Consider the following 23,609-nt stretch of genomic DNA (forward strand, 5'->3'; position numbering starts at 1 on the left):
CAAATCTGCCTTTGCTATATGCTGGAGGGGTCTAACTAGGTTTTGTTCTTTCCTGTATACACAACCCTGCATTACTTTTTATAAATTTACTAATATGCATTTACTAATTTTATAAATTGAGATACATAAAACTACTCTGTTCTATAATCTTTCTCCTGAATATGCTTTTCTATTTTCTGGTAACCAGCATTGATTGCACAATGACTAATGTATAAATTTAACAATATAGAATAGTTACAAGGTTCTGACAATAACTTTAAAATACAAAATCCTGCCCTCTGATCCTTCTATGGAAATAAGACTGAATTGAGCACTGACATTTGCCTCCTCTCAGTTATGTAAGTTTCAGTCTCTGTTCTCACAATGTGCTGAATGAGATCCAATCACGGCAGTGGCACTGCACTTCTCGGCTTCGAGTCTGGAGGATTATCTCTTTTAGCTCTCTGCATCAAGCCTGAGCATTCCTCCAGACTAATATGGCATGCAATTCTGTCCATGCTATGTTCATGGCTTATCCCTTCTGATAGAACCACACTGGCCACGGGAAATTGGCTTTAGTTTTGATGTGGGAAGAGAAAAACTCATGGATCAGGCTGTAATTTAACTTCAGGGAAGTGTTTGACTTCATTCCTGTACTGTTGGTAGGATGTTAATTCAGAATTTGACTTGTTCATTTGATGTACACAATATCATTCTTTGTATATATGACTATTGTTTTTTTTTGTAGTGAGTACTGCACCACAACCAAAACCTGTAAGTATTTAAACTTTATTTCTATTGAAATCCTGTTAAGTGATGATATGGGGATTTTGAGGAAAATTAATATTGTGATTTGTTTCTTAGTTCATACTTATGAATATTAAATTCCCCAATTTTGAAATAATATACAAAATATAGCTTCTGAGATATCAGCAGATCTTTTTTCATAAAGGAAAGCAAGCACAAGGCAGTGGTATGATATAATGTTGCTTATAATTTGATGCTCTGCAATGGATTACTCGTTGGTCATAAACAGGTTCATGTCTGGCATTGTTTTAAGTTGAAACATGACCTGAATTGAAAACATTTTGTTTTGACATGTTTAGAACTTTTTGATCATGCAGCATCACAGATAATATTGACTTGAATTTTAACTCGACACTGACTTGCAAAGAAAACTCAGCCAAATCTTGAAGCGTGCACTGATGCTAAATTTGAGAGTATCTCCACATAGTACAAAAAATATAAATTGTAATGATGACAATAGACAATAGGTGCAGAAGTAGACCATTCGGCCCTTCGAGCCTGCACCGCCATTTTGAGATCATGGCTGATCAATTCCTATCAATACCCGGTTCCTGCCTTGTCCCCATATCGCTTGATTCCCCTATCCATAAAATACCTATCTAGCTCCTTCTTGAACGCATCCAGAGAATTGGCCTCCACTACCTTCCGAGGCAGTGCATTCCAGACCCCCACAACTCTCTGGGAGAAGAAGTTTTTCCTTAACTCTGTCCTAAATGACCTACCCCTTATTCTCAAACCATGCCCTCTGGTACTGGACTCTCCCAGCATCTGGAACATATTTCCTGCCTCTATCTTGTCAAATCCCTTAATAATTTAATATGTTTCAATCAGATCCCCTCTCAGTCTCCTTAATTCCAGCGTGTACAAGCCCAGTCTCTCTAACCTCTCTGCGTAAGACAGTCCAGACATCCCAGGAATTAACCTCGTGAATCTACGCTGCACTTCCTCTACAGCCAGGATGTCCTTCCTTAACCCTGGGGACCAAAACTGTACACAATACTCCAGGTGTGGTCTCACCAGGGCTCTGTACAAATGCAAGAGGATTTCCTTGCTCTTGTACTCAATTCCATTTGTAATAAAGGCCAACATTCCATTAGCCTTCTTCACTGCCTGCTGCACTTGCTCATTCACCTTCAGTGACTGATGAACAAGGACTCCGAGATCTCTTTGTATTACTCCCTTACCCAACTCTATACTGTTCAGATAATAATCTGCCTTCCTGTTCTTACTCCCAAAGTGGATAACCTCACACTTATTCACATTAAACGCCATCTGCCAAGTATCTGCCCACTCACCCAGCCTATCCAAATCACCCTGAATTCTCCTAACATCCTCATCACATGTCACACTGCCACCCAGCTTAGTATCATCAGCAAATTTGCTGATGTTATTTTCTATGCCTTCATCCAAATCGTTAACGTAAATGGTAAACAGCTGTGGTCCCAACACCGAGCCCTGCGGCACCCCACTAGTCACCACCTGCCATTCTGAGAAACACCCATTCACCGCTACCCTTTGCTTTCTATCTGCCAACCAGTTTTCTATCCATGTCAATGCCTTCCCCCCGATGCCCTGAGCTTTGATTTTACCCACCAATCTTCTATGTGGGACCTTATCAAATGCCTTCTGAAAATCGAGGTACACTACATCCACTGGATCTCCCCCGTCTAACTTCCTGGTTACATCCTCGAAAAACTCCAACAGATTAGTCAAGCATGATTTACCCTTGGTAAATCCATGCTGGCTCGGCCCAATCCTATCACTGCTATCTAGATATGCCACTATTTCATCCTTAATAATGGACTCTAGCATCTTTCCCACCACCGATGTCAGGCTGACAGGTCGATAGTTCTGTTTTCTCCCTCCCTCCTTTCTTAAAAAGTGAGATAACATTAACCATTCTCCAATCCTCAGGAACTGATCCCGAATCTAAGGAACATTGGAAAATGATTACCAATGCATCCGCAATTTCCAGGGCCACCTCCTTTAGTACCCTAGGGTGCAGACCATCTGGACCTGGGGATTTGTCAGCCTTCAGTCCCATCAGTCTTCTCATCACCGTTTCCTTCCGAATGTCAATCTGTTTCATTTCCTCTGTAACCCTATGTCCTTGGCCCATCCATACATCTGGGAGATTGCTTGTGTCTTCCTTAGTGAAAACAGATCTAAAGTACCGTACTCATTAAATTCTTCTGCCATTTCTCTGTTTCCCATAACAATTTCACCCAATTCATTCTTCAAGGGCCCAACATTGTTCTTAACTATCTTCTTTCTCTTCACATACCTTTAATAAAAAAAAAAGCTTTTGCTATCTTCCTTTATATTCCTGGCTAGCTTGCGTTCGTACCTCATTTTTTCTCCCCGTATTGTCTTTTTAGTTAAGTTCTGTTGTTCCTTAAAAACTTCCCAATCATCTGTCCTCCCACTCACCTTAGCTCTGTCATATTTCCTTTTTTTTTAATGCTATGCAGTCTCTGACTTCCTTTGTCAACCTCTGAGGCCCCTTTCCCCCCTTTGAATCCTTCCTTCTCAGGGGGATGAACTGATTTTGCACCTTGTGCATTATTCCCAAGAATACCTGCCATTGCTGTTCCACTGTCTTTTCTGCTAGGCTCTCCGTCCAGTCAACTTTGGCCAGCTCCTCCCTCATGGCTCCATAGTTTCCCCTGTTCATCTGCAACACTGACACCTCCGAGCTGCCCTTATCCTTCTCAAATTGCAGATAAAAACTTATCATATTGTGATCACTACCTCCTAATGGCTCCTTTACTGCGAGATCGTTTATCAAATCCTGTTCATTACATAACACTAAATCCAGAATAGTCTTGTCCCTGGTCGGCTCTCGTACAAGCTGTTCCAAGAATGCATCCCGTAGGCACTCTACGAACTCCCTATCCTGTGGTCCAGCACCAACCTGATTCTCCCAGTTCACCTGCATGTTGAAATCCCCCATAACTACTGCGACATTACCTTTGCAGCATGCCAATGTTAACTCCCTATTCAACTTGCACCCAATATCCATGCTACTGTTTGGTGGGCTGTAGACAACACCCATTTGGGTCCTTTTGCCCTTACTGTTCCTCAGTTCTATCCACACAGACTCTACTTCTGACCCTATGTCCCCCCTTGCAAAGGACTGAATCTCATTCCTCACCAACAGGGCCACCCCACCCCCTCTGCCCAGATTTCTGTCCCTACGATAGCACGTATACCCTTGTACATTCATTTCCCAGGTCTGATCTCCCTGCAGCCATGTCTCCGTTATCCCAACAACATCATAGTTACCCATTTACACCTGGGCTTCAAGCTCATCCGCCTTATTTCTGACGCTTCGTGCATTCAGATATAGAATTTTTAACCCATTTCTCCTCTCTCTGTTTGAATCGCTGCCTATTGTGCTTAACCCAGTTCCCCGAACTCCCATCGGGCTATACGCCCCTAGAACTTTGTTGTCCTTCCTACATTTACTTATTCTTTCAACACATTTAACTCCATGTTCCGTCAGACCATCCCTCTGTACATGAGTCCTCCTTATCACTTGTTCCGCCCCACCTTCCTCTACTACACACTTAATATTCCGGAACCGTGTAGTCCCCACCTGTCCTTTATTCTTCCTCTCGCTATCCTCTCTTACATTCTGGATCCCCGCCCCCTGTAAATTTAATTTAAACCCCCCCCAAGAAGCTCTAGCAAACTTCCCTGCAAGAATGTTAGTACCGCTCCAGTTCAGGTGTAAACCGTCCCTTCGGAACAGATCCCACCTTCCCTGGAACAAGGCCCAATTATCTACAAACCTGAAGCCCTCCCTCCTGCACCATCCTCTCAGCCACGTATTAATCTTTATAATCCTCCTGTTCCTTGCCTCACTCGCACGTGGCAAAGGTAGCAATCCTGAGATTGTTACCCTGGAGGTCCTGCTCTTCAGCTTCGCACCTAACTCCCTGAACTCCCTACGCAGGACCCCCTCACTCATCCTACCCACGTCATTGGTCCCTACGTGGACCACAACATCTGGATTCTTGCCCTCCCTCTCGAGAATAACCTGCACCCGATCTGAGATGTCTCGGACCACGGCACCAGGGAAGCAACATACCATCCGAGACTCCCGATCTTCCCCACAAAATCTCCTATCCACCCCCCTGACTATAGAATCCCCTATCAATACCGCTCTCTTCTCTTCCCTCCTCCCCTTCCTAGTCGAGGGTCCAACCTCAGTGCCAGAGACAGGACCACTGCAGCTTGTTCCTGGTAGATCATCCCCACCAACAGTATCCAAAACTGTATACTTATTTTTGATGGGAATGGCCACAGGGGTGCTCTTCTCTCTCTGTCTGCACCCCCCGCCTCTCTTGACTGTCACCCATTTGCCTACCTCCTGTCTTTTCGGTGTGACTACCTCCCGATAACTCTTATCTATCTCTGCCTCTGCCTCCCGAATGATCTGTAGTTCATCCAGCTCCTGCTCCAATTCCCTAACTCGGTCTGATAGGAGCTGCAGCTGGATGCACCTATTGCAGGTGTAGTCATCAGGGAGAACTGTGTTGACCCTGACCTCCCACATACTGCATATGGAGTACACCACTGCTCTAACCGTCTCCCCCATTACCTGATCCCAGATTAGTCAGAACAAATGAAAAGCAGGCTTCTTGCTGAAGTCCTCTTGCGCCGAAGCCCGCTGAGCCAAAGCCCAGCACTCTGCTCCTGCGCACTCCGCTGCCCGCTCCTGAAAGTGGGTCGGTTTTTAAAGCCCGCGCTCGCCACTGACGTCACCCGCGCTTGCGCAGCTTTACCTTCCTCCTCAGGTATTCTCCAGGTAGGTCCGAGGGTCTCGGCCTACCTACAATGGCTGATCCTCCGATCTCCAGTTGTATGTCGATCACGAGCACTCCTTACTGCCGCTCCACTGCTCGCACCGACACAAGATGTCTCCTTCAATGATCTAAAAACAGTTTAGACTGCTCTGTAATGCACATTACAATTGAAACGATCTTTTACTGATCCTACGGTCAGCATCAGTGATTTACAGTTTACTAGCTCTTAAAAGATGAGGTTTTCTTCAAACCCCTTGGACAGCTTTAGTTGACTAAAGAAATCTTAGTTCTATTTTTGACTGGAGAGCTGGTTGTAATATAATTGTAACAGTGGAAGATTTAGAAACTTTCGGTATACAGCAATTGAAAGCTTTGAATTTGGAAAATGTCATGTTATAGATTTAAATTGTGTATTATAATACTCCTGCAAATGATACCGTATTATTGTTCTTGAATTAAGGGCTCATGCATTTCATGCTAAATGGAATATTGTGTTTATGTAGATTGGAAAAATGTCTAGAAACAAAAAAAAGAAGCTGAAGAAGAAACAAAAGCGACAGGCAGAGTTATTGGAGAAAAGAATGCAAGAAATTGAAGAGTTGGAGCGGGTTGCAGGAAATGCAGATAAAGAACAGCAATTGGATGAGGATGAGGATGATGCCGTGCAAGAAAATGAGGCTTCTGAACAAGTTACAGAACATTTGGAAAAAGTGGATAATAAAGGTTGTGAAGAACAAGGTAGTTTGGAATATTCTGAGATAATCAGCTTATTGTCACCTGATTTGAGATTTGTAGGCATTGTCCATACTGTCATAGATTTCACTTGCATGATCAAGTGATTCCTTGACTTTGATTTGGTTGTTGTTCCTTTAAAATTAATACAGTAATTTGAATTGTGTTTAAGTTGATTTTATGTTAGATCACTCGTATTTATCCATTTCACTGATTTATGGTTCATTCTTTTCTCTTCACTTAGCTGAAAAGGAATAATACCTATTCAGCTTTTTATTTTAAATGACTGTCTTTATAACTGAGTATAGGCCAGAATACCAAAGATTTCTGATTTGCTTTAATCACCTTGTGACTAAAAGTTAATATCCTCTTGTATCTGGTTGCTGAATTACTTAGTTTTGTAAACCAAAAAATATTTAAAAATTTCTGTTTATCAATTCCTAGATGGAAATGAGCCACCTAAAAAAGCAAAAGAACCTGTAGAAGATGTAAATGCTGAGAAAATCAGGATTGAATCAATAAATTGTAATGGACATGTAGAAGTTGGACCACTTTCAGATCAAGTGAATGGAACAGAAGAAAATAAGGAAGATATTAATCAAAATACAAATGAATGTAAACAAAACGAATCTTGTAAAGATGGCAACTTCTTCCCTTGTGCTTATGACATGTTGAATGGACTTTTGGAAAATGGACAAAAAGAAAGCAATCAGAATAACTACTCAGAAACCTGTAAACCTTTAATAACTGGAATGTTTGAATCTGTAACCTGTAATTTGAACCCAGATGATCGAAATCTACTGGATGGAAATTCAACCAAGCAAAATGGAAGTAGGGAAGGTTCTATATCCAGTTCCGGAGACCATGGTTAGTTCCCATTTACGGCAATGTGCACTAAGCTGCTATAACTAAGATTTTTGACGTGGATGTGCCATGAAATTTAAATTGTATTTCGAGTTGTCTGATTGCATAGCATAATTAGAATGGTGAATAATTTGCTGATCTATACTGTAAAGAATCTTTTGCTGTTTGTTTAAATCTTTTAAAACAATAATTGGCTATCTTGATTATCTCCATTGAAAAGTCCATCTTTTCCACCCTATCTTTGCGGTCTTGTTCATCGTGCTGTTGGTGTGCTTCTACCTAAGCTATACTATACACTGTTGTTAGGAAGGGTATATAAATAGTATAGCTGAAAGCATTAATTTGTGAAGACATGCAATGTTGGCTTCGTAGCATGTATTTGAAGGAACAAAAGCAGGAAGCTTGTGTGAAGTTTAATAAAACATGGCTGAATGTACAGCTGGTTTCTGAAATCCAATTATCAAAGTTCTAGAGGGTGCAGACCAGATCTAAGAGGAGGTTCAAGGGAAGGAACCTTCCTCCTGGTACAAAAACAAACATTAGGGGAGGGACTGGAAAAGATGACTAGTTTGAACTTGTTAAAGCATATGGTTGAAGGACTATAGGACACATTTAAAGTAAAGAGCAGAAGGTACAGGGGAATGTAGGGATGGGCTTTTATGCACAATGAAGATTATGTTAAACATAAGCAAACAGTCTATGCTTTCAAAAGGGAATTGGATGGCATATGACAAATTGACAAATAGAGTGGAGAGCAGGACCAAAGATTTTTTTTTTAGTGACTGTGCATCCTGTGCTGCAACAGGAAGATCGTATGTCCAATTCCAAATTTTTAGATTTTAAGGACTGAAGATAAATATTACTTGTACAAGTCACTCTTATGACATTCACCAAGTGCATGCTGGTGCTCAGCAGTATTCTGTTAGTCTTATTCTCCCACTTCCCTGTGATCGGTTCTTTCATGTACCATTCAACTTCATCTGCTTTCTCGTACTCTTCTCTCTCCCCCCCCGCCCCCCCCCCAAGTAAAGGGTAATTTAAAGTAATCTAATTTCCAACCAGCACATCTTTGGGATGACCATGTAAACGGGAGTACCTGGGGGGGGAAGTCAACAACATTCAGTGAGAATACAGTGAGATGAGGTGAGACCTAGGTCATTGGAGCTATGGCACCGCTTTGCTGTCCTTTGCATTGAGTTTTAGACATCTAGAACTTCTATAACTGGCAATGGTGTTGTATCAGTTCTCAACTTGATGAATTTAATAACCAAATATATTCAAGGATATGTAGGGAAAAGTTGCAGATGAACTGATCACATTGGCAGAAATGGATGCCCGGAGCTTAAGGGCCTGCTAATTCCTATTATAAATAGCAGAAGAAACTCACTGTAATTGAATTGCTATTTAGAGTAAGTTTTGTATTTAATGCATGTTTCAAAGAATTTAACTTTTTGGGTTATTAATTAGTGTTTCTTCCACAGCAAGATCTGATGCTGCTAGTTTACTTATCAATCCCCTCGACCCAATGAATGCAGATGATATTCATGTTAAGATTGCTGATCTTGGAAATGCTTGCTGGGTTGTAAGTGTATAATTTTATTCTTTGGGTAATTTTGTGGATTAACAACAATGCACGGAAATGTTACCATTAATGCAAATTTTTATTTTCCTTGCTGTAGCATAAACACTTCACAGAAGACATTCAAACTAGACAGTATCGGTCTTTAGAAGTTCTAATTGGTGCTGGATATGGAACGCCAGCAGATATTTGGAGCACTGCTTGCATGGTATGAAAGACAAAATCTTATGTTCAAACATCAAATACTTTTCAAACCTACTTTAATGTTCAATGCAGATTTTTCCAAATTCCTCCTGAAATATTTACCTGCCTAGTCCTCTGCATTTGTTAACATTGTTTAATCATGGTCAATGGTAGTCAGACTTTCTGGAACTGTCTGTTTTGCTTCATCTCATTCAAGTGTATAACTAGTGCACAATATGATCCTAACAAATACTTAAGCGGGAACAAAAGAAATTTGTGTTTTCAACTGAATATGGACTGTCTTTAATGAACACTTTTTTTTCTTTTGACAAGGCATTTGAACTTGCAACCGGGGATTATTTGTTTGAACCTCATTCTGGTGAAGATTATTCCAGAGATGAAGGTGATTCTTATTCTTTGTTTTCAGGTGCAGGGCCAGATTTATTTTAAATATTTAGTTGTTTTAGCATTTAACAGTTTGAGTGTGTGATTCTCATGGTTAATGCTGGAAGTCATTTAAATGCTTCAATAAGTCTTTCTTTGAGGTTAGGTTTTCCCTATTATCTTAAAAAAAATTACCATTTAAAATTGCGTAATCTGCATTGTAAGCATTTTAAACATTTCAAGACTTCACCTTTGCCAATGAAAGCAGTCTAGGTGTTCACTTCTATTAGCGTAAAGCTTGGTGTTGTCTGTCTGTTCGTTAGAATATACTTAAGATTCATGTTGACACAGCCTAATTCATTGTCTAAATTGTCCTGTGATATAAAGCAAGTTGCAGACAAATGCTTTCTCTCTTTGCTGTCTTTTGTGCTCTTGAAATAACTGTTAAAAGCCACATTCATAAAACAGAACAGTATAGCACAATGCAGGCCTTTTGTCCAAAGTCTTGTGCTCACTTTTCAGTCTACTTCAAAATCAATCTAATGCTTCACTCTCACCTCGCCTCCGTTTTGCTTTCAACTAAAAATATCTTAAATATCCCTAATGTTTCTGCCTCTACCACCACCCTTAACAACCTGTTCCATGCATCCACCATTCTTCTGACTTCCCCCTCCCCCAATACTTTACTCCAGTAACTTTCAACCGATACCATTTCTACCCTGAGGGAAAAAGGCGCTGGCTGTTGCCCACTCTATGAATGCCACTTATATTTACACTACTGTCAAGTCTCCTCATTCTCCCTCAATCCAAAGAAAAATGCTTGCTCAACCATTCCTTATAAACATGCTTTTTAATTCAGGCAGCATCCTGGTAAATCTCCTCAGCACTCTCTAAAGCTTCCAAATCGTTCCTCTAATGAGGCGACCAAAAGTGAACGCACTTATTCAAGTGTGGCCTGTGCAGAGTTTTATAGAAGCTGCAACTCCTGAACTCAGTCTCCTGATTAATGACATCTACTTGAGCACCATATCAACTTGTGCAGCAAAATTGAAGGATCTATGGCCGCAAAACCCAAAATCACTCTGTTCCTTCACGCTTAAGAATTCTGCCGTTAATTTTGTACAATGCCTTAAAGCTCTACCTTTCAAAGTGTATCAGTTAATGCTTGTCCAAATTGAACTCTACCTCCTGCTTCTCAGCCCAGTTCTGCATCCTATCAATGTCCTGTTGTAACCTAAGGCAACCTTTACACTATCCACAACACCAACCTCTGTGTCATCTGCAAACTTACTAACCCATCCTGCACTGCCTTATCAAATTAATTTATAAAAATCACAGAACTGGGGTCTCAGAATGGATCTTTGTAGAACACGATCGGCCACTGACTTCCAAAATACACACCAATACAGAATTGGCTTGCTTACTTTGGTGAGCAAGCCAATTCTGAATCCATGTAGCCAAGTTTCCCTGGATCCCGCACCTCCTGATATTCTGAATGAGCCTACTGTGAGGAGCATTGTTGAATGTCTTAATAAAATTCGTATACACCATTATCTATTGCTCTACCTTGATCATTTTGTTCTGTCACTTCCTCAGAGAATTCAGGCTGTTGAGGCATGAACTGCCCCTCAAAGTTATGTTGACTATCCCTAATCAGACTACACTTCTACATTGTATATTGTGTCTCTAAGAATCCCCTCCAATATTTTACCCATCACTGATACAAGACAGTGGTTAATAACTCCCAGGATTATCTGTGGTATCTTGAACAGAGCAATGCCATTTGTCACCCTCCAATCTTCTGGTACTACTCCTGTGACCAGTGAGAATGCAAAGATCATCACCAAAGAGTAGCAATTTCTTCTCTCCCATCCAGTAGTAACCTGGGGTAAATCACATCTGGGCTGATGTGTTTGTCTATTCCAATGTTTTTCAAAAGTTCTAGCACTGCCTCTTTCTTAACCTTAAGATGTTCCAGCACATTGACCTATTCTACGCTGTCCTTGGATTCATCAAGGTGAATGCCAAATGAAAGTATTTACTAAGGGCCTTCCTTGCTTCCTCTGACTCCAGGCAGATGTTAATTGGTTCTACCCTCAATCTAATCATCCTCCTGTTCTTCACAGCTTAGGGTTTTCCTTGATCCAACTCGCCAAGGCCCTTTAATTCTCATAAGTCCCTTAAGTTCCTTCCTGGCTACCTTGTAACTCTCCAGAGCCCTGTCTGATCCTTCTTTCCTAGATCTTTAAGTATGCTATCTCCTTTCTTTTGACTAGATGTTGAACATCTCTTGTCAAACATAGTTCCTTCACCCTACCATCTTGAAAGGGACTAACTAGCTCAGAATCCTCAGCAGGTGCTCCTTAAACATCTCCACATTTCTGTTGTGCATTTGAGTACATCTGTTCACAATTTACGCTTCTTGCCTATTAGCATCATAATTCTCACTCAACAATTAAATACTTCTCCATTCTGTCTGCTCCCACCCCTGTCCAAGGCTATGGTAAAAGTCACTGTCTCAGAAATCTGCCCCTTTTTCTTTGTATCATTGTTTGGCTCTGTGCTTAAATCAGTAACTTTTTCTTCCCCTCATTGCTTCACTCTCTGTATGGGAAATGCCCAAAGCAAAAGTGAGATGTATTTTTCATAGCTTCTCAAAAGCATTCTGAAGCTAAAAAGATATTCACTGTCATGAATGCTTTTAAGATAAAAATCTGATTTATATGTGAGAAGTACAGCAGGAAATAGTTAACAGCTTTGCAGTAAATAGCCAATCTGTGATTCAGCTGCCATGAGTTTTGCATTGACTTACAAAATTGTAATATTCCTTTGACTGCCACCTATATAATTCCTTTGTAGTTTCCCCAGTTAACCTACATAACTACTTTTCCTATTAGAGCCAGTTTGAAGTAATTTGATCTCTTGCAAAATTAACAATAGATGTCATTCCTATTTTGGGTCACATTGTCCTACCAGAAAAATTCATAAAATGGGTGATATTCTTAAATGTAGCATTTCATTCCACATTTACCTAATAAGACATAGGAGCAGAATTAGGCTATTTGGCCCATTGGGTCTGCTCCGCTATTCCATCATGGCTGATTTAATTTTCCCTCTCAACCTTTCCTCCTGCCTGTTTCCTGTAACCCTTGATGCCATGACTAAACAAGGACCTATTAACTTCTGCTTTAAGTATACCCAGTGACTTGGTCTCCACAGCAGGCTGGCAATGAATTCCACAGATTCACCATCTTCAGGCAAAAGAAATTCTTCCTCGTCTGTTTTAAAGGGACACCCTTCTATTTTGAGGCTGTGCCCTCTGATCCTAGACTCCTCCACTATAGAAAACATCTTCTCCCCATCCACTCTATTGAGGCCTTTCAATGAGGTGTCCACCTCCATTCTGCTGAACTCCAACATGTACATGCCCAAGCCATCAAGTGCTCTCAAACATTAACCCTTTAATTTCCAGGATAATTCTTGAACCGCCTCTAGACCATCTGCAATGCTAGCACATCTTTTAGATAAGGGGTTCAAAACTGCTCACAATACTCCTAGTGAGACCTCACCAGTGCTTATAAAGTCTCAGTGTTACATTCTTGCTTTTATGTATTTGTCCTCTTGGAATTGCATTCCTTACCACTGACTTAACTTTCAGGGTATCTGGCATGAAGACTCAAGATCCTTTGCATCCTTGCTTTCTGAATTTGTTCTCAAATTTAGAAAACAATCTGTGCCTTTATTCCTTCTATCAAAATGCATGACCATACAATTTCTTGCACTATTCCCTCTGGCACTTGCTCATTCTCCTAATCTGTCTTAAAATCCTTCTGCAGCCTTAACCTTCCATTGGAATACTGCTTCTTTGGGATGAACCTTTGCTGCATCTTTGATTTACTCCCAGCCATTGCTGCTCCACATTATTCCCTGCTAGGTGCTCTTCCAATCAGCTTTGGCCAGCTCTTCTCTCATGCTTCTCTAATTGCCTATACTCAACTAATATTGGTATATCTAATTTTAGCTTATCTCTCTCAAATTGCAGGGTGAATTTTTCTCATATGATCTGTCTCCAAAGGATGCCTTTACCTTGAGCTCCCTAATCAAATCTGGTTCATTACACAATACCCAAACCAGAATTGCCTTTTCCCCAAGCTGCTCTGAAAAGCCACCTGGGAGACATTCTTTGAAGTCCTTGGGATACAGCACCAACCTGATAACGCCAATCTCCTGAATATTGAAGTTCCTCCCCCCTCCCCAACCTTATGGCCATCATCACATTGCCCTATTTACTTACCTTTTCTATCTCTCATTGTAATTTATACCCCACACTCTTGCTACTGTTCGGAGGCCTGTATAAAAATGGTCTTTTTATCCTTGCAGCTTAACTCTTCCCACAGAGTTTCTACATCTGATCCTATGTTGCTTTGTTCTAAGGGTTTGAGTTCCTATTTTTTAACCAACAAAGCCATCCCATCTTCTGTACCTACCTGCCTGTCCTTTTGATACAATATGTATCCTTGTACAGGTAGTCCTGGAGTTACGAACGTCTGACTTACGGACAACTCGTACTTCTGAACCGAGGAAGGAAAACGCCGTCGGCCATTTTAAGTTGGATCGCGATGCCGTCCACCATTTTAAGTCATTGCCGTTGAGTGTTAAACTTTGTATTTGGCTTAAATTTTTCTTAGTAAGATTCACCCTCCCGTTCCGGTCGACTGGTGACACAGTGAGATCAGCGCCGGGCTCGAGTTCGATCCAGTGACAGACCGCTCCTGTGCCGGGTTGGTGTCGATCCAGTGACTCCCATACCATCTGTGCCGGATTGATGTCGAGCTCGAAACTCGACCTCGTAAAAAAAAAACACTGTCACCTCCAGTTTAAATTCCCATGCAGAATATTGTGGAGGATCAAATACCCAAACCCAGCACAGCCCCCACATGTCCCATTTAACCTGTCTTAGTGCAGTGGCCCTTAGCTCCCAGCGGATCTTGGGAGCCGGTGCAGCTCGACAGTGTTTCTGTTCCATTGACGGGAAGCAATTGAAAATAAAGTGGAAATAATAAAGCATTTGGAAAGAAGTGAAACGCCATCGGTCATTGGAAAAGCGTTAAGCTACAGTCTGTCAACGATCAGAACAATCTTAAAGGATAACAGATAAAGTGAGAATAATGGATCATGTGAAAGGCCCTGCCCCAATGAAAGCTACAATTATTACTAAGCAATGCAGTGGTTTAATTATTGGAATACATACATTTCTTAAGTGTTTTATATGCATAGAAAGGTAAAATATATACTATATACTAAGACAAACGTTTGACTAACTGACGCTAAATAATACCGGATGTACTTGTTACGACTTTCGTACAAATCTGACTTAAATATGGACTCGGGAACGGAACTCGTACGTAACCCGGGGACTGCCTGTATGTTCAGCTCCCAGCTGTGATCTTCCAACAACTCTGTGATACTGAATGTCATACCTGCACATTTCTAACTACTACAAGCTCCTCTACTGTATTTTGTATATGGCATGTATTTACTTTCATTCATCATCTTTTTATTTTTTTTCTCCATGTTGCCTGAAATTAAATTCTTAATCCTTTCAACAACACACACAAAATGCTGGTGGAACACAGCAGGCCAGGCAGCATCTATAGGGAGAAGCGCTGTCGACGTTTCGGGCCGAGACCCTTCGTCCTGACGCAGAGTCTCGACCCGAAACGTCGACAGCGCTTCTCCTTATAGATGCTGCCTGGCCTGCTGTGTTCCACCAGCATTTTGTGTGTGTTGTTGTTTGAATTTCCAGCATCTGCAGATTTCCTCGTGTTTCTTAATCCTTTCTAAACTTTTGTCTTATTCTTTATTCTGGAGACTTCAGTAACCTCTCCTGCACTTTGCTTCTCTTAGACTTTATGTATACTCACCCCCATCTATTTAGTTTAAAGCCCTGTCAAAAGCCCTAGTAATGCGATTCGCCCAGACCCTAGTCTCAGTAGGTTCAGGTGGAACTGTCCCATCAGCCCAGCTCCCTCATTCCCCAGTACTGGTGCAATGTTACTCAATTCAAACCCACTTCTTCCACAGCAGTCTTTGAGCCACACATTTAGTGCACTGATCTTCTTAAACCCTGTGCCAATTTGTATGTGCCTCTGATAACAATCCAGAGGTTATTATCATCTTTGTTCTGAGTTTTAATTTAGTCCCTAGCTGCTCGAATTCTCTCAACAGAATCTCTTTCCTTGTTCTTCCCATGTCAGTGGTACCTATGTGGACTGTGTCAGCTGCATCTTTCCACTCCTCTGCATTTTGCAAGAACTTCCTGCCTCATATCTGGATTTAAACACTTTCAGGACTTACGATCCTTATAACAGAATTGTGTCTATTCCCCTGACTATGGCTACTATCGTCAATTAAAACTGCATTTCTCAGTTCCCCTTTTGAATGCTTCCCTGAATCACAGTGCCATGCTTCCATTGCTTATCCTTCCCACAGCCCCCAAACTCATCCCCACAGGGAGCACAATCTCAGACCTGTTGGACAGTCACGACCCTCTTATCTGTAGCCATAGACCAAATTTGAAGTAGTTAATCTGATGGATGTGACTGCTCCTGACAGTGTCCAGGTAATTGCTGTGTTTGAAACTCAAATTTTCGGTCATGAGACACTTATTGCAGGTTAAGTCATCAGGAACCACAATGAGATCTACCAGCTCCCACATCAGTCAACTACAACACATCACCAGATCTTGTATCTGTATTTAATTAGTTGTAATTTGGTATCCTTTTAATGAACCATTATATATTTTTTAAAGACCTTTACCCGTTCTTAACCTGCTACTCAACTATACCTTCTTGGCCTCAGATCTCAAAATCCAGCACTGGCCTATTCTCACAATAGCTGATCCACTTTTTTTTGACACAAGTGGAAGTCTGACACGTGCACACACAAGACTGGGTTCATACACTCACTGCTTCAAAGTGGCTAATGTTCATTTAAAAATTACCAGCAAGTAAAAGATAACAAGTGTTGGCGCGTGGCCTAGTGGGCAAGGCATCAGACTGGTAACCTGAAGGTCACTGGTTTGAGCCTCAGCTGAGGCAGCGTGTTGGTGTCCTTGAGCAAGGCACTTAACAACACATTGCTCTGCGACGACACCGGTGCCAAGCTGCATAGGTCCTCGTGCCCTTCCCTTGGACAACATCGGTGGCATGGAGAGGGGAAGGCCTGCAGCTTGGGCAACTGCCGGTCTCCCATACAACCCTGCCCAGGCCGGCACCCTGGAAACCTTCCAAGGCGCAAATCCATGGTCTTGTGAGACTGACGGATGCCTATAAATAAAAGGTAACATTAATTTTTTCTATAAAAAAGAAACATCAAATCTACCACCACAGATGTATTTGCATTTTTTAAATATTTGGCTATAAACATGACCAGTAAATATTTTTTCACACTACTTAGCCTTGTGAAGTCCATAATAGACCATAAGACAAAGGAGCAGAAGTCGGCCATTTGGCCCATCAAGTCTGCTTCGCCGTTTCATCATGAGCTGATCCAATCTCCCCTTTAGTCACATTCCCCCACCTTCTCATGATAATCTCCATGCACTCCATAAGTCCATGAAGAATGATTTGTTATTTTGTGTTCTGCTTTTTCACTCCAAGAGTCAAATTGATTTGATTTTTCTGTGTGAGTGCAGGATTTTAAGTTTTCAGTTTTGTGCTATTTCCCTCCAACTCTAACCTGCACACATAAAAAATTTCTAAATTTGTTTTCCATTGTGATGATATACTATGTAAAATGCAGTTCCTAAATTCTTGACTTTCAGCTTTGTGTTGGTTATGTTACTGCTATAAATATGGCACTAAAATATATATATTTAAATATATGCCTATGTGTGCAATTGATTTCACTTTTGAATGATAGGAAATTGCTGTATTTGGCCAAGCTGTCAAGTGAGTCACCTCACTAAATCCTCACCTAGAGGAATCTAGGTGTTTTGGTGCCTGAATCTCAAAAAAAAAAGCTAATGTGAACATCAAACAGGTGGTTAAGAAGGCAAATGGCATTTTGGCCTTCATTGCACTGGGTTTGGGAGTTTAAAAAATGAGGTTTGGTTACAATTGCTTTGGGTGTTGATGAGACAGTTATTAAACAGTAAGGCAGACTTGAGGCACCTAATGACTATTTTCTTTTATCTATGGGCCATTTTGTGGTAGAATGGATATGTGGTATATTGATACAATTGTGTTTTTCTGTAAATATTTTTGCATTTAGATCACATTGCTTTGATTATTGAGTTACTGGGAAAAATGCCTCGAAAGCTTATTCTAGCTGGAAAATATTCCAAGGAGTTTTTCACCAAAAAAGGTAAAGTGAGTAGAGAACTGACACAATTTTAAGTGTATAAAAGTTATGCATTTTACAAAATTAAGCTGCGATGTTACTTTAGCAAGTTATTAGAAAATGGGCTTTGCCTTCTAAATTATTTTCCATAATTAAAAATGAAGCATTATTGTTAAGGTTACGTGTGTGAAATACTTGACCCATGTTAAGCACTGCTTATGCTTTGCAAGTAGCAACAGCAAGGAAGGAACTAACTTTTTAGAATTTGTGGAGATGATTGGGTTTATTTGAACAAAGTCCCAGTGAAGTCAATTCATTGGATAAATACATAAACATAAATGAAAGGTGAAAGTGAAATCTTAGACTCATTCTTCTACTGCATTTGTAAGCTATTTGCATGAAAAGATTAATTGAAGATTCGAAGCTGCTTGGATTTGACAATGTGCACATAATTTTCTCATTTTAGGAAATACTAAAGTAATACAAAAGTAGGTTTTTTCCCCAACCTGGATTTTAAGCTAGATAAAATTAATTTGATGTCAGTGTGAAGTTTTGGATCATTCAAAAGGCTCAAAAGCCAAAAGAATAGAAATAGTGATTTCTTTGTGATGGTCACTGGGCGTCAGCGATTGATCATTGGATTAGAAATGTTGTAACTACCTTTTTTCTTTGAGATGTAGCAATCACTGCTGAATACTTTTGGATTTCCTCAGCCCGCAATAGAATTCAAGTAAAAGAATCCAGTTAAGAGAATTCCGCTTAAAGCATTCTGCCTGACAAAATTCACCTTTATGAAAGTAATAACCACATAGAGTGAAAAATCTTATTTATTCTACCTAGAATTCGAAACACATTTAAAATTGAACTTCTAAAAATTGTCTTTAAGCTTGAGACTCAAACTCTATGGTTTTACAAGTGAAGCAGGGTGACTTAAAGCTTGTTGTTTCGAGAAAAATGTTACTTTGTGTGTATAATGTGTATTTTTAATGACTCTGGAAATTGGCCACACCTCCACGTGATGGTGTAAGGCAAATGAAACAACATAGCAAACATCATTGAGATTACCAAAGACCATTCATGGATTTGGAGTCATACATCACAGAACTGATGCTTCTACCCACCATGTCCATGATGATTTGAATTTTAATTAGGAAATTGAGGGCTATGCAGATCTGGAACAGGAGATGGGGCTAGATGCAGATAACAATAATACTGAATACCAGGGCTGAAGTTTAAACAGCTGAGTAGCATTGGTTGTATTTTCTTTTTATGACCATCAAGTACCTATCTATAATAAACTCATTTACCAACACAAGTCGCTGAGATAGGAGCAGCATTCAGCTATTTGGCCCATCAGGTCTGATGCACGATTCTATCATGACTGACTTATTAACCCTCAACTCCATTCCCCTGCCTTCTCCCAATAGCCTTTGATGCCTTGATTGATCAAAAACCTCGCAATCTCTTCTAAATATACCCAAAAGTCTGGCCTCCACAGCAATGTGTGGCAATGAATTTCACAGATTTATTACCCTCTTGCTAAAAAAAAAACCCACCTCATCTCTATTCCAAAAGAACGTCCCTCTATTCTGAAGCTGTGCCCTCTTGTTCTGGACTCCCTGCAGTTGGAAACGCTTTTGTTGTCATCATTTTCAAACATTTGATAATCCTGACAGATCATATCTCAGTTTTTGTTTTCTAGAGCAGTGTTAATTTATTCACAAATTTACATTGCTTTGGGGATATTGTGAAAATCAAAATAACTTAATTTTTCCTGTACCTTTCATTGTACTAATTGGTAAACTTAAATGTTGAGAGGTGTGGGGTACTGTATCTTGGAAGTGGAGTTTGAACATTGAATTAGCTTGGGGTTTTATTACCTTATTAGTTCCAAATGCTCCAGCAAATGGAAGTGGCATTCAATAAGAGCAGGTTATTAATGACATTTTTGTTTATAAATTATCTACTTTGGGCCACCCTCAATAAATGTTGACACAGTAAAACACTGATAATACAGTAGCTGATTGTTCACAATTCCCAATAGTTTAGCATATTGCTTAGTCATCTGGAGTGTGAGCCAGGTTTTGGAGCCTTGTTTCCGCTTGTTAGATCATCAAGTCAGGAAAAATTATTAAATTAAAATGTAATAAAAATAAGTGGTTTTGTTATTATCGGGAGTAACATCCATTCCAAAATCTGCTAGTTCAAAATCACCCGAGGGTGTCAGATTATCAATTTTACTGTCTGTCAGTGGCTGCCAAGCTGAAAGCTAATATTTGTGTACTGGAGCATTGCAGAGGATAAAATGTAATCTCTAATGCAAAGTGGCTGAGGAAGCAGCAATAAGTAGGAACTATAAAGCATGACAGAAATTGGTCGTGTCAAAATTGTAGTATTAATGTTGGCTATTTAAATTACAAAATTCTGACAAAGAAATTCTGACTCAACCAACAGTATGGGTTTTGAACTGAAATTAGGATGACTTTTCCATTAATGTAAGCTGCACTTCAAGATGGCACAGAAGAATTTGAGAAACAGTTCTCCCCTCCAGCCAAGTAGGGTGTGGAACTGAATGGACATGAGAGAAGCTGAACCTTTGTCTGTCTGTCTTCCATGGAGATGACAAAGATTTAATCTCCAGTGGCAGAAAGCAAACTTGTTTTGTGCTACAGTGAAAATGAAGATCATGCAAGCAAAGTGGGAAGTGAACACAAAACACAAAAGATGCTGCAGATACTAGAAATCCAGAGTAAATCCATACAATGTTGGAGGAACTCAAAATGTCAAGCAGCATCTACGGAAAGGATTAAGACCTTTAGACCTTTCGGACTAAAACCCTTCATCAGGAGTCCATCAACTGTATTCCTCTTCACAGATGCCGCCTAGCTGAGTTTTTCCAGCATTTTGTGTTAGTATTAGTATACAGAGGCTTTGAAGTTCACTAAAGCTCAAGAACTGCAGTTGACGAAATCGGAACTAAAACCAGAAAGTGCTGGAAACATTCTCCAGTTAAGCAGCATCTGTTGAAAGAAGTGGTCAGTGTTTCAGATTTAAGTCAGAATTATATATTTAAAAAATAGTTAAAGGTAGTTTTTGATTTCAGGGAATGTAGTTGGGGGAAGAGAGACCAAGTTTGTGCTAGGGATGAATTTTGGTGGTCATTCAATTAAATCGGTTCAATGGAGAATATTACAACAAAGCTGTCAGATATGTCAATAGGTCAGGAAAGATAAAGTAGTTTAGCTGACTGTTCTATAAGATTTAATATGCTAATTGTGGTATTTGTCCCTTTAGGTGAGCTGAGGCATATCACAAAGCTGAAACCTTGGGGACTTTTTGAAGTGCTGGTGGAAAAGTATGAATGGCCACAGGAGGAAGCTGCTTCATTTACAGAATTCCTCTTGCCAATGCTGGAACTGATACCGGAAAAGCGAGCCACAGCAGCAGAATGCCTCAGACACCCTTGGCTAAACTCATAGCAACCAAATTAATTGCAGCATTTATTTTTTGTCCTTAGTACAAGACCTGGTTTATTGTCTTAAGCTGGTACAAATACAGGCTCCTTCAATCTTTAGGAAGATTTTACACATTCAATTGAAACAAATGGAGAAAGGGTTTGGATTACAGAAATTTACATAGTCATAGCTGCCATTTATTAGTTGCTAATGAAAGATCATTTGTCTACATTCAACAATTGTACTGTTCACATATATGTTGAGTGCGAGTATACATTCGTCTAAAATTTAAAAGTAAATTTTTTGCCAGGAGACGATAAAATCTACAAGGTTGCCGTGTAGAAGAGACCATAATGGAATATTATACTCGTACCAAAGAGTTAGCTATGTTTTGCCCAATAGTATTTTGACCATGGAATTGGAAAGTAAAGTACCTAGTAAATTATAGCTTTTTTTTTGCTTTGGAATGACTTTTGGCCAGTCTGCATGCTTTCAAATTAGCCTGCTTAAGACCTAGGCTGTGCACTTGGTATTTTGACCATGTTTTCTATAGGTAGGTTGATAGCTGAATAACTCAAATAATCCATTTTTAACATGTATTCATTTACCAGCTTACCAACTGCCATTCCTGGAACAGCACTTTAGAAATAGGCATTCTGTCAGTTCCAAAGTACTTATCCGTACTTGAAATCTCTGGCGTTATTATTTGAAGAAGTAAGATATAGTAGGAAACAATTCCTTTTGTGTTTGTATTTACTGCAGGTCTTGGAAATGTTAACATGCTATTTAAATATTACTGTTTTCTAATGAAGGCTCCCCAGTTTGTGTTTTGTATGTCATCTGTCTAGAAAATGTTTTTTTTAAACTGCTTTAGTGAAATATCCAGGAATGCTACTGGGTTTGATCATTAATTGATCATGTTCTGCTACATTGGAGTGTGGCGTGTTTGCCTAACCAGACTATTTCAAAAATTAAAAAAAAACTTTTGCATATGATATTCGTTAATATTGTACATGACAACGTTGAGTTTGTAAAGTTCATTTTTTTTAAGGAAATTCTTGACCACTGCCTGACATGGAGTCAAACATTTCCGGTGAATTTTTTTATACAAGCTTAAAGCATTTGGGCCATAATGTAAGATAACATGATGTCTGTTTTTAGTTTATGATGTGTTCTCAGTCTACAGAAGGTGCGCTGATTTATTTCCAGATATAAAGTATACTGGCGCATTTCAATTCATCACTATTGACCAAAACAGGCTGACTAAACTAAGATGGGTTTTTATTTGCTTTTGGTAACATTGGGCCAGGTTGTGTGTGTTTCATGTAAAGTAACTCAATCATAGATAAGTACCTTTCAGTACCTTATTAAGTTCTATTACTGGGCAGTGCATATGGTTTTAGTACCATTAAATTGAACCTTAAATGGCACATCAGGTCAAGTTGTATCAACTAATGTTGTTCAGAATGGCCCAACTATTTGCTTTATAGATTACTCTTTCTATCTACTTTCCCAGTATTTGTAAAGTGCGGTGATCTGATTCCTATCCTTAAATTCACTTGATGTAAAGCACCACAAAAATCAATCTAAATATAAAATGTGCAGCAGTGGCATTTGGTAGCTTTCAAAGGAATTTCTTGCTTATAAAAGAGTAATTGTGCAAAGTTTGAAAATAAAGCAGATTAGATGCATCCATGTTTTTGTCTTTCAAAAATTCATTGCTTTAAGAATGCACTTCCATAGACTCCAAGAATTGTTAGTGCTGCTTCTGTTTTAAGCAATTGCTCTGCATATTTGATACATGCATCTTAAATCTTATGGATGGTCCCCTTTAATAGTGTTAAATTTAAAAAATATATAGTCAAGTAGCAGTCATGCTTACCTTAATGATAGTTAAAATAGATCATCTGGACTTTTTAAATTTTTAATGCCCATGTAAATGGTATGGAGTTCTAAAGATAGAATTTTACTGTCATGTTTGTCATTTTTTTAAAAATCAGTTGCAAACAAAAATGTAGGTATTTATAGAGCAGAAAGATTAAGGGATTGTTCATCCAGATGGCCCAGTTTAATTATTTAATAAAAAAAAACTATAATTTGCAAGAATCAAAGATAGGAATTAAACTGGGTAGATTAATTTTGTCATTGACTTTCATACTGCAGAGATTGAAAAGCTACACGTTGAAAACTGAAGGCATTTAAACCCTTTATTATATTCTGATATTTGTTCTTTTTCCTTGGCTACCTGCACTTCTGTTTACAAGTCGCATGCTAATATTTTTGCTGTTTCATTGCTTTTTCTCATCTGTTACAGGTATTTCTATCAGAACTTGTTTTTAATCTGTAAAATCCAGTTTTAATAGCTGACTACAGCACTGACTTCCTGTTGATAACTGCCTGCTTTTAAATCATGTATAAGTGGTTCTCATACTGCATCCCAAGGGGCCATGTCGGATTTCATAGGGACCACAA

At 39.6% G+C, this 23,609-nt stretch overlaps 1 protein-coding gene across 2 annotated transcripts in view; it reads left to right on the forward strand.

Moving 5' to 3' along the window:
* The window catches only part of LOC140717198 (SRSF protein kinase 1-like), a 70,502-nt gene extending 47,674 nt beyond the window's left edge, over positions 1–22,828 (forward strand). For both annotated transcript variants that reach the window (XM_073030506.1, XM_073030507.1), the window contains 8 exons: positions 728–753; positions 6,101–6,335; positions 6,774–7,196; positions 8,675–8,775; positions 8,873–8,980; positions 9,289–9,358; positions 17,614–17,706; positions 20,977–22,828. In XM_073030506.1, coding sequence (XP_072886607.1) covers positions 728–753; positions 6,101–6,335; positions 6,774–7,196; positions 8,675–8,775; positions 8,873–8,980; positions 9,289–9,358; positions 17,614–17,706; positions 20,977–21,161 — 1,241 coding nt within the window. In that variant the 3' untranslated portion in view covers positions 21,162–22,828. The remainder of the gene's footprint in view (positions 1–727; positions 754–6,100; positions 6,336–6,773; positions 7,197–8,674; positions 8,776–8,872; positions 8,981–9,288; positions 9,359–17,613; positions 17,707–20,976) is intronic.
* The last annotated feature ends 781 nt before the right edge of the window (positions 22,829–23,609 follow it).

The sequence above is a fragment of the Hemitrygon akajei genome, chromosome 27, assembly GCF_048418815.1.
Source record: "Hemitrygon akajei chromosome 27, sHemAka1.3, whole genome shotgun sequence".
Classification (NCBI taxonomy): domain Eukaryota; kingdom Metazoa; phylum Chordata; class Chondrichthyes; order Myliobatiformes; family Dasyatidae; genus Hemitrygon; species Hemitrygon akajei.